Source organism: Marmota marmota, unplaced genomic scaffold (genome assembly GCF_001458135.2).
Source record: "Marmota marmota marmota unplaced genomic scaffold, marMar, whole genome shotgun sequence".
In the NCBI taxonomy this organism is placed as follows: Eukaryota; Metazoa; Chordata; class Mammalia; order Rodentia; family Sciuridae; genus Marmota; species Marmota marmota.
In genome coordinates this window covers 8118186-8130817 of record NW_026000016.1, presented here as the reverse complement: position 1 = coordinate 8130817, position 12632 = coordinate 8118186, and the positions used below count along the sequence as shown (strand labels likewise).

The window sequence follows — 12632 nt, the reverse complement described above, 5'->3', positions numbered from 1 at the left end:
CAAATCCTCTGAAAGGGAAATGAGGAAACTATCTCATTTACAGTAGCCTCAAAAACAAACAAACAAACAAAAAACCCCAAAACTTGGGATCAAGTTAATGAAAGAGGTGAAAGATCTATACAAAGAAAACTACAGAACCCTAAAGAAAGAAATCAAAGAATTCCTTAAGAAGATGGAAAGATCTACCTTGCTCTTGGATAGGCAGAATTAATATTATCAAAATAACCAAACACATTTTACATATTTAATGCAATTCCAATCAAAGTCCCAATGACATTCCTCATAGAAATAGAAAAAGCAATCATGATTCATCTGGAAAAATAAGAGACCCAGAGTAGCTAAAGCAATCCTTAGCAAGAAGATTGAAGCAGGTGGCATCACTGTACCAGACCTTAAACTATACTACAGAGCAATAATAACAAAAACATCATGGTATTGGCACCAAATAGACTTGTAGATCAGTGATACAGAATAGAGGACACAGAGAATAATCCACATAATTACAGTTATCCTACATTAGTTAAAGGTGCCAAAAACATACATTGGAGAAAAGATGTCCTCTTCAACAAATGGTTCTGGGAAAACTGGAATGCCATATGCAACAAAATGAAATTAAACCTCTATCTCTCACCATGCACAAAATTCAAAGCAGATCAAGGACCTAGGAAATAAGCCTATGTCTAATAGAAGAGAAAGTAGGCCTTAATATTCATCATGTGAGATTAGGCCCCAACTTCCTTAACAAGACTTATATAGCACAAGAATTAAAACCAAAAATCAATAAATGGGATGGATTCAAACTAAAACGTTTCTTCTTAGCAAAAGATGCAATCTTTGAGGTGAATAGAGAACCTACATATTGGGAGCAAATTTTTATCCTTCACACATCAGATAGAGCACTAATCTCTAGAGTATATAAAGAACTCAAAAAGCTAAATACAAAAAATAAATAAATAAACAAAACAAATAAATAAATCAACCCAGTCAATAAATGGGCCAAGGACCTGAACAGACACTTCTCAGTAGAGGATATACAATCAATTAAGAAATATATGAAAAAGTGTTCATCATCTCTAGCAATTAGAGAAATGCAAATCAAAACTACTCTAATCCTGTCAGAATGGCAGATATTATGAAGATAAAAAACAATAAGTGTTGGCGAGGATGTGGGGAAAAAGGTACATTCATACACTGCTGTTGGAACTGCAAATTGGTACAGCTAATATGGAAAGCAGTATGGAGATTCATTGGAAAACTGGGAATGGAGCCACCATTTGACCCAGCTATCCCTCTCCTTGGTCTTTACCTAAAGGACTTAAAAACAGCATACTTCAGGGACACAGACACATCAATGTTTATAGCAGCATAATTCACAATAGTTAAACTGTGGAACCAACCTAGATGCTTTTCAATAGATGAATGGATTAAAAAAATATATATACAATGGAATATTACTCAGCAATAAAAGAGAATAAAATCATGGTATTTGCAGGTAAGTAGATGGAGTTGGAGAAGATAATGCTAAGTGAAGTTAACCAATCCCCAAAAACCAAATGCCAAATGTTTTGTCTGATATAAGGAGATTGATTCCTAGTGAGGTAGGGAGCAGGAGCATGGGAGGAATAGATGAACTCTAGATAGGGCAGGGTGGTGGAAGTGAAGGGAGGGGGCAGGGTGTTAGCAATGATGGTAGAATGTGATGATCATCATTATCCAAAGTACATGTATGAAGACACAAATTGGAGTGAATGTATTTTAGATACAACCAGAGATATGAAAAGTTGTCCTCTATATGTGTTATATGAATTGTAATACATTTTGCTGTCATTTATTTAAAAAATCAATAAAAGTACAATTAATTAGAATACTTAAAATCTACCACCAGCCATATTAAAGAATCAGCAGCTGCCTCTACTACCTCCACTGACTCTATTTCACTGGGCACTGCCAACTTCATGAGGTAGGCCCCAAATAGCACCCAAGAGGCCAGTAAAGGGCCACATGCAGACCAGAGATACTAGAGAAAACACAATGCCTTTGGGGCCAAACTTATTTGGCAATGATGTGATTGGATACCTTTAAATGAGCACCCAAATAAGCATTTAAAAAAATTTACATCCAAAAAAGTATTGAAGTTAAATATTAATAACATTTAGGTGTAGGTGTAAGTGATGATGTGGAGAAATGCACTTTCTCATACTTTAATAGAAATTCCTAGGAAATTAATGGATCTCACTATGCTATTATCTTTTGAAAATAGAAACAATGTACCTAAAACCCCAAAACTTTATTTTTAGAAATGTCTCACAGAAATATTGGCATGAATGTCTAAGCATTGTTTCTTTCGTGTATTGAGTATTTAACATTTTACTGAGCTACATCCCTGGTTCTTTATATTTTTTTTATCTTGATTCAGGGTCTTTCTAAGTTGCTGAGACTGGCTGTGAACTTGTGATCCTTCTGCCTCATTCTCATGAGTCATGTCTAAGCATTTTTAATGGCTATATTGGATTTGCATTCTTTGTCACAGTTTATTATTCTCTCATTAATATTTATACAGTTTCCATTTAGATTTTTTCACCAATATTGCTATTGTTAGTATATTAGTAAAAACAAAATCATAAAAATACATTTTGACTAATTAAATAAATTTGTTGATAGCAATAGAACACTGTGTACTAAAATAAGATAATCCTATTTTAATTGCTTTGCAGAATTTTCCTTGACATTAAAAGTGAAAATGCAAGGTAAAAGCATAGTATGTCCATTTTTATCCCATTTTATAATCTATCTGTATATCTGCATTGTAGGTCTCACCCAAGGAGGAAAAAATATTAAAAATATTATGCATATATTGTTAATAACTACTTACTAATTCACAAAATAGTGTATGTTATATAAAAGGGGTTATCTATCTCCAATATAAAGCATACAATTAAGCCCCTTTTAACCACTTTTGCTATTTCAAAGTTACCCTATAGGCCACATTGTTAACTTGGGATACTTTTATGAGGTTACATATTCCCTTTATTATTTTATATTGCAGAAAAATTGTTAATGCTTGAAAGCAAGGGTCTTTCACAAAGTTGAATCTTTACTCTGCTTAGGAGAACCTATTTACCCTATTTGCTCAATAATGCTGATGTTTCTTTCAAAGGAATTTCATATTAGCTGCCAGAAAAATAATTTTTTATGTGATACACTTATGTGATTATTTTTATCTCTATAGATTTATACTTATATAGAAATAAAATTCATAATTATATACCTCAAACTATTATTAGTAGTCAGGAGGCCTAGGGGATGGATAGATTAGAGGATGCAAGGAGAATTATAGGTGGAAAGGGGAAATTTATATTTCTGTCTGTTGAATGGTTATATGTTACTTTTGTATCTTTAAATATTCAAATTTCTATAAAAACTTTTAAACTTGTCAATAAAATAATCTCATTATTTCAAAAGTATATTTGTCTGGAAATATTTTTCATTCTTCCTACAAATATGTTGGTCCAGTTATTACTAAGTGGCTCTAATACTGCCCTGGAGGTGTGTGTGGGGATAGGCTACAATCTTGTTGCTCCAGGAATATTTGGAACTAAATTGATAGGAAAATATGTTTTATTCAAAACTAGTTTTCAAGAAAGATAGAAGATGCTTATTTGTTCCAAAATATTCTATCTTTGAGAAGTTCTAGGATGAAAAAAGCTTTTAAAGTGGGAAATGTGTGCCTTAATACAAAAGACAGGAATTTCACAAGTTTTGCCTCCTTTGGAGGGAAGGAGTCATTATGGCCCAAAGGAATTTCAAAAGTTTCACCTACTAACATGATCTCTGCTCTATACATACTTTGGCCAATCAGTCACCTGTCAGCTGCCATTATGGACATCTGGACTTCCCTGATGCTAAGTACTGTTAACTGTCCATGCTCAACCTGATAGAAAATGACTTTTGATTGCTTACCCCCCATAACTTTGTCCTCTCTCAGCAAGAAGCAGTCAGATCAAATTGATTTCCACGTCTCCTAAAAACATTTAGGGACCCAAAATCCTTGAGGGGAAAATGACAGGAAACAGACATATGTGAGTGGTGAGGTTGAAGGAATAACTGTCTAAACTGGGTCTACTGTGCTGATCTCCATATGCTTTCATTTTTCAAAAGCAATATACCCATACCCCTGCCTGATTTAAGTTGACAGGATATATCACATTCCTCAGCAACAGCATGATACCTGCAGAGGAAATACAAACTGAAAATTCCAATAAAAAGAACACAAATTTACCCTGATGTCACCTATAGCCTGCATGGGGATGGAATAAGTAACAATCAGAGGTGTGGGGCAGCTGAAATTAAAAGTCTGGAAAAGTAGTATTAAGAAATAAAGCAGGGACTGGGGTTGTGGCTCTGTGGTAGCACATGTGAGGCACTGGGCTCAATCTTCAGCACCACATAAAAATAAATAAATATATTGTATTCATCTAAATTAAAAATATTTTTAAAAAAGAAAGAAAGCAAACAACACAGAGAAATGGTTTTCAAAGCCAGGGGTATGATGGGTGGAAGAGACCTGATGGATCTGATCCTAACAAAAGGAAAAGCCCATGAAGGCTTTACTTATAGTGAAACACACCAAAATAATTTATTGTGAGGAGGGATTCCTCAAGGTAAAGAAGAAGAAGCTGTGGGGAAGTTGGGCTGGTTGGGGACTTAACACTTGCATGGTAATTCGTCCTCCTCCAGGCAGCTGGTGTGTCAAGGCTGTTTAGGCATGCTGGTATCTCTTTTATCCAAGGCATCTAAATTCAAAGCTATGGAACTCATAAATTCCACACTAGGCATGGATTCTTCCCCATTAACAGTGGCTGCCTGCAAATGGGCATATCTTTCTACATCTTTGCATGAAAAGATTCCCCAATATAGCAGTCAAGCTGTCCAAGGCCATGGAGTTAAAAGCAATAATTTATTTGCCACTCTTGACACCCTGAAGTAGGGAACTTTTGTGAGCTTTACACAGACCAGATCCCAGAACCCAAGAGGATTAAGGCTAATTTCCCAATCATAAAATCTGTAAGAGCAGGTTTCAATTAAAACAGGTCAACATGAACCAAAGTGACCTAGAGTTGCCATGTGCAGTGGGACTTGAAAGTCTGATGTCATCCAGCTATCAGTCAAAAGTCAAGAGGTGGACTGGGGCAAGACTCTCTTGAAATTTTCCTGGGATCTCCAATAAAATTGGAGGGCAGGAGGGGGTATGCCATTCTTCTCCTCTATGAAATGATCCATTCTTTCCTTTGAGAGTGTTTCCTTTTTCCTTTTCCTATCCCCTCTAATAAAGTCATGCCTGCTACTTGAAGTGACATGTCTGAAATCCTTTTACCATGGTTGCAAGAATTGCTACAAAGTGGGGGCCTCTGCAGCTGCCTTGGCTTCACAGCAAGCTGCTGCCCTGTAATAATACTGAGTTGAAGATCCTAAGTTAGTGGAGTCATAGATAGATAATGGCCTTTTATTCTTTCTGAATATTGCATTTTCAAATTGTAACCAGAATAACAGTTTTTGTTCCTCATAATTCTTTAACATATTCAGGATATAAATTTAAATCATGTTGTATGCTATTATCAGATTGCTCTTAAAATACTGTTTTGAATTATGATAGGAACCACTATATAATCCAACAACCCCACTACTACAGTTAAGCATCAATTTATATGTTTCCATATTATTTAACATTTTCTTTGTACATGTCATATCTTGTTTAGTAGAAAACCTGATGCAGTGACTGTCTTCTGTCTTGTACTTTTTATGTCCCAAGACTGAAAAGTCTTGTTTTCCCATTGATTATTATGAATCCTTAAAAAGAATTATTGTTTACCTTTTTAAGAAGCATCTCAGTTTCCTATTTATTTGATACAGTTGGAAAACAATAGGTTAGACATATTCTTTCCATTGTCTTTAGCAGCAGCAACCAAAATAAATCTTTATTAATAGACTAAAGTCCTCTGATGTGCTCTATCACATATAGTTTACATTTGCTGGACCTCAGTAATGTTTTTAATTTATCAGAGGCCAAGTTTTGATTAAATTATATAATCTCTCTGAGCCTGAATTTATTAATTTAAAAATAGTGATGGTACTTTCTTTTTTGAGTTATTTTAAGGATTAAGAAAATGCAAAGTAACATGGAGATTTGCACATAATAGGTATTTAATAAAATTATATTTTCATTCATCATAAGCATTTTGCTATTTAGTATTCATGTCACCCTCCTATCTCCTAATTATGCTTATTTAGTTTTAACATCTAGTGCATGAGTTATATTAGCATAGAACTATAACTTCAGTCATTTTAATGCCTTTACTTTTATTATAATAGATACTGCTTCGGTGACTAACCAATTCGATATGATGTTGAAAGTATTTGAAAAACAGTCAGATATGTTGAAAAGGTAAACTTTTAAAACAACTCTTTTTCCCCTAATTATAGCATGTATAAATGAATAAACAAGATGTGGTATATGCATATAATGGATTATTATTTAGCCTTAAACAAAATGCTTTATCTATGCTATGATATGAATAACAGGACATTGTACTATGTAAAATAAGCCAATCGTAAAAAGACAAATACTGTATGAATACCCTTACATAAGTTATCTAGGGTAGTCTGATTTTTAGAGACAGAAGGTAGAATGATGATTGCAAAGTGACAAGGAGAGGGGAAGATGGGGAATTATTTTTTAATGCATATAATATAACTTTAGTTTTATGTAATGAAAATAGTTTTGGATATTGGTTATAAAATAATGTTAATGCACTTAACATAACAGAACAGTACTTAAAATTGTTAAGATTGTTAATTTTATGTTATATATGTTTTACCATAGTTTGAAAAAATAAGAAAAATCAAATGATACAAAATGTAGTTTGTGTATAGTCTTTTCACTGGTAAATTCATATAATTCCTCTGTAAGAAAATGTACTTTTTCTTTTAATTGACAAATAAAATCATGTTTATTGATGGTGTACTACATGGTGTTTTGATTTGTGCATACATTGTAGAATATCCAAATTAAGCAATATAGTATATTCACCATCTTCACATTCTTTTTTAAAAATTTTTTGTTTTAATTAGTTAACACAACAGTACAATGATCTTGACATATCATACATTTGAATCAGATGGGATATAATTTCTCATTTTTCTGAGTGTACAGGTTGCAGAATCCCATTGATCATGCAGTCACATATATACACACAGCAATAATAATGTCTATTTTATTCTGCTGTCCTTCCTTTCCCCCCTACCCCTCCCTTCCCCTCCCATCACTTCTCTCTATCCAATCTAATGTGACACACTTTTTTTCCCCTCACATTTTCATAGATGTATTTTGTATAACGATGAGGGTCTCCTTCCATCTTCCATGCAATTCCCTTTCTTCCTCCTTTTCCCTCCCACCTCTCTTCCCTATCTAGAGGTAATCTTCTTCTCACATTCTTATTATTGATTTTTGTGGTGAGAACTTTAAAAATCTACTCTCTTAGAGATGTTGAATTCTGCAATATATCATTATTGACTATAATCAACATGTTGTAGAACTCTAGAACTTATTACTGCTATGTAACTTTTTTCTTTTCACAAACATGTTCCCATTTTCCTCCACCTCCTGCCCTACTTTGAAACTTTTTTTTGGGGGGGTGTACTAGGGAATGAACCCAGGGGCACTTTACCACTGAGCTACATCCCCAGTCCTTTTTATTTTTTATTTTGAGACAGGGTCTTAATAAGTTGCTGAAGATCTTGCTAAGTTGCTGAAGTTAATCTTGAACTTGTGATCTTCCCACTTCAGCCTCATGAGCCAGTGGGATTACAGGCATGCACTGCCATACCTTTTTGAGTGCAAACATTATGCTAAAAATGTTTTGGATTTGGAACATTTTGGACTTCAGATTTTCTAATTAGTGATGCTCAATTTGTAAAATCTATGCTAATGTTCCCAAATCTGAAATAGCCTGAAATCTGAAATACTTCTGGCCTCAAGCATTTTGGAAAAAGGAAGCCGAACCTGTAGGAAATGAATTTATCAAGCTGAATATATACAAGATCAATAAGCAAAAAGTCAGTTGCATTTGTATATACTAGTTGTTAAAAATTGAATGTGTCCCTCAAGAAGTTGAAATTCTTTATCCTTGCTACTACAGAGTGGCCTTATTTGAAAGTAAGACTGTTGCAGATATAATTAGTTATTATGAAGTCATAATGAAATAGGATGAACCATTAATCTAATATAATTGATATCCTTATAAAAATTGGAGAGTATAGATACACACAGAAGGGAGACTTTCGGGTAAGGGTTCAGGCAGAGGTTGGAGTTATGCTGTTATAATTCAAGGAATGACAGAAGATAGAAGAGGCAGAAAAGTTTCTTCCTTAGATGTTTCAGAAGGAGTGCAACCATGAAAATACCTTAATTTGGGGTTTTATTAAATCTTCATGCTTGGGAAATTCAAGATGATGGAATAGAGAAAGACTTCATTCTTAGTTGCTCCACGGCTTGGGATTCAAGCAATGGGAGTACTGTTCCTCAGTGAGGTGGGTGAAAGAGGGATTTCACTAAAGTTTAACATTGGACAGCCAGAGTAATTTGGGTTCATTAAATGAAGAAGAAAGAGTACAATAGAGCAGAGCTGCTTGGGGCAGCAGTAGTGGTAGTGGTGCTGGTTCACCATAGAGGGAGGAATAATACAGAGAGAAATACAGATTTGGTATGGAAAAACCCGAGATCAGAAAAGTAGCTTGATCTTAGCTGATCCAGAGGATGCTCTGTGCATTGGTGTTTGAAAAGTTCTGTTTTCCAACTGACCAGAGAGCTGAGGTGGGAGCCATTTTGAAGTAAATATGCTGCAGCTGCTACTTCAGGAGCCAAGAGGTCATCCTAGCAAACAGTGTCACACTGTCCCATTAGGTGCCTACTGTATGATCTAGGAGAACATGAGTAAAATAGGCACAGAAAAGATTGTACCCAGTGGGATTCAAGTTGGAAAAGTGAAAGGGGCACCAACTTGCTTTTCCTTTTTAGTCTGGCAGCTCACATGACCAGCTGAAACTAATTGGAAATCTGAACTGCTAGATGTAAATACACTCAGGGATCAAGCCTAGCAAATATGTTTCTGGGCAGCAGAGTGTGGGGAAGATTAGTTCACCTGCCCCAGAACTAGAATTCTTGGGAGGCTCTTGAGATCCAGACTCCCAATAGAGATTAGCAACTACAAGGCCGTAGGAGTATGTTGATCTAATGTCTCCAGAACAGATGTCACCAACAAAGCCCCTGTGGCCTGAAGACCTAATCCCCAACTTTCAGAACTCCATTTGAAGAACTTTGCAGCAACTCCACCTTGGGAATGCAATAATATGTGTGGACAGAACTCCAATTGACAGTGTTTTCCACTTCATCCTATCTCATGTTGGTGAGAAGGGAAGGTGAGACTTATTTCAATCAGCTTGAGTCTTAAACCACTCCAACTGGCAGCTCTCTCGCTCTCTTTGTGTGTGTGTGTGGGGGGGGGGGAGAGAATAAGAGAGAGAAGGAGAGATGTCTGTGCTGATTGGTTTAAGTCCATTTTTAATGTACATATTTGGTTTTATCCCCCTCATTTTTAGCATTTTTAAATGCATTATTTTTCCCTGCCTTGTCTTTTGAGGGTTAAAGTTTTTTATTTGTTTATATATTTTTTGTATGGTTGTCATTTGTTTCTTTTCTTCTAACAGAAAAGTGCTATTGTTATCTCTCCCTCTCTCTCTCTCTCTCTCTCTCTCTCTCTCTCTCTCTCTCCTATTTACTTTGTTTCTTCCATTTTCTCCTCCATCCTTATAACTATCAACTGCTACATCTCTTCTGCATTCTGTTTACTTTTTGAAATTGTAAACTCTTTTCTACCTTCCTAGCACATTTTCTTTTCTCTTAATTAACTGTATTTTTACCATCTTTTAGAACTAATTGGTTTATATAACTCCTGCCCCCACCATTAAATCTGATGCAATTATTACTGCTGTGGATAACATAGTCAACACAAGCTGTTTATTTAAAACCATATATAGTTTATGGTAATTGTTTTTACTGTTGAAAGTTGCTAATCTCACCATTTTTTGGTTTGGGTAGTAATTAATGTTATACATATCATATAAGGTCCTTGGTATTTATTTTAATGCTATATATTGTTTGCATCGATTGTAGCTATTTTTTGTTTTGCCCTATTCTGTGAAGTTAACATGGTAGAGACTCTGCTATTGAACTAAACTCAACCTAAACAGCACACCTTGCTCCACACACAAATAAATGACACTCAAATTCAGGTGTACTTTAATGACTAGAAGAGACAGAAACACAAACTTACAACCAGGTCCCAAGTAGAAATGGATAAGTGTGGACCCTCAGGTCCCATCTTCAAATATCCACTGCAATAGCAAAAGCAGTGAATTAGCACAAAGACTGTGGATACCACACTTATGAGGAGTTTTCAATGTAAATTACTCTAGGACACTTTGGTAAGTGAACACAGTAATATTGCTGTAGTTTCCCAGAACTTCACTTTGGTAATGTGTCCTAAAATGGCCCATACATAAGAGTAGAAGAGAAATATCTTCCAAAGATGCATAAAACACAACACAGGAGTACAAGAAATATGAAAAACAAGGTAAAATGACACCTCCTAAAGTTTGTTACTTATCAGCAACTGATTAAGTGGATGAAATATCAGATAAAGAATTCAAAAGAAACATTAAAATGATCAGTGAATTTCAAGGGACCACAGAAAAACTACCGAATGAATTAAGAAGTCAGTATAGCATATGAATGAGAAGTTCAATAAACAGATAGAAATATTGAAAAAGAACCATTGTAAATTAAAGACAAAATAAATCAAACAAAATGTTCAGTTGAAAGTCTTTCTAATAGAGTAGACTAGACTAAAGGCAGAATCTCAGAACTGGAAGACAAAGTGTCTGGCCCTGAACATTCAGATGACATTAAAGAAAAGAAAATAAGCAAACATGATTAAGCTATACAAGATCTCTGGGACAACATTAAGAAACAAATTTAAGAATCAGGGAGTTGAAGATAGTTGTAAGATGCAGGCTAAGGGAATTGATAAACTCTTCATGGAAATAATAATAAAAAATCTTTCCAACTTTCAGAATGTGATGGACATCCAGATACAGGAGACATTCACAACAGCCAAGATCAACAAAAAAACCTCTCCATGACACATTATAATTAAAATGACTAATATACAGAACTAGAACTAGAATAGAATTTTTAAAACCTCCAGGGATAACATCATGTCACATTTATAGTCAAGCCAATCAAAATTACTTTCGATTTCTCAGCACAAACTGTAAAAGCCAGAAGGACTTGGAATGATGTGATGAAAAAAAAATACCTGTCAACCAAGACTGCTATATCCAGCAATGCTATTCTTCAAAATCAAAGAGAAAATAAAAACATTCCAAGATAAGCAGAAATTAAAAGAATTCGTGACAACTAAACTGGCGCTACAGAGCTTAATTAATGAAATACTCCACATAGAAGAAAACAGAAGAGCTCATAAGTAAACAAACCTCATTTGAAGAGTAGCTAAGCAAATTAGAAACAAAACCAAATTAAACATTATAAATAAAATGGCAAGAATTAATATGCACCTCTATAATAACATTGAATGTAAATGGTCACAACTCTCAAATGAAAAGACATAGATTGGCAGAATAAATTAAAAAGATTCAACTTATGTTTTTTTCAAGAAATACACCTTACAGGCAAGGTAGCCACGGGTGTAAGTAAAAGACTGGAAATTAATATACAATCTAAATGGAAACCCCCAAAAAGCAAGAGTAATTGCTCTCACATCTGACAAAAGAAGACTTCAAACCAAAATTAATAAGAAGAGACAAGGAAGGTCACTTGATACTGGCAAAAGGAACAATCTAACAAGAATAAATAATAATATAATAATAATAAATATTTATGCTCCAAACATGGGTGCAACTACTTATGTAAAAGAGACACTACTCAAATTGAAGTGTCAGGTAGACCCCAGTACAATAATACTGGGTGATTTCAATACACCCGTCTAACCATGAGCTAAGCATCCAGACATAAACTAAGTAAAGGCTCTTTGGACCTGAAAAATATGACAAATAAAAAGGACCTAACAGACATCTATAGAATATTTTATTAAACAACACCTGAATACTCTTTTTCTCACAATGGCTCATAATCTTCTTCAAAAAAGACCATATTTTAAACTACAAATCAACTCATAGCAAGTGCAAAACAATTGATAAAATTTCTTGAATCTTATCAGATCATAATGGAATGAAATCAGAAATCAACAGAACAAAACCCTACAGAAACTATATAAACACTGTGAAATTGAATAATACACTTTTTTAAAAAATTATTCATATATTTGTTATACATGACAGCAGAATACATTTCAATTTATAGTACACATATGGAACACATTTTTTTTACTATGGTTGTACACAAAATAGAGTCACACCATTTGTCTTCATACATGTACCTAGGATAATGATATCTATCTCATTCCACCATCTTTTCTACCCCTATGTCCCTCCTTTCC

General features: G+C 34.4%; 1 protein-coding gene across 1 annotated transcript in view; it reads left to right on the top strand.

Moving 5' to 3' along the window:
* Ccdc7 (coiled-coil domain containing 7) overlaps window positions 1-12632 on the top strand; it is a 194342-nt gene that overhangs the window by 53743 nt on the left and 127967 nt on the right. The window contains exon 9 of the mRNA XM_015483292.2: window positions 6370-6442. Within this exon, the coding sequence (XP_015338778.1) occupies window positions 6370-6442 (73 nt within the window). The remainder of the gene's footprint in view (window positions 1-6369; window positions 6443-12632) is intronic.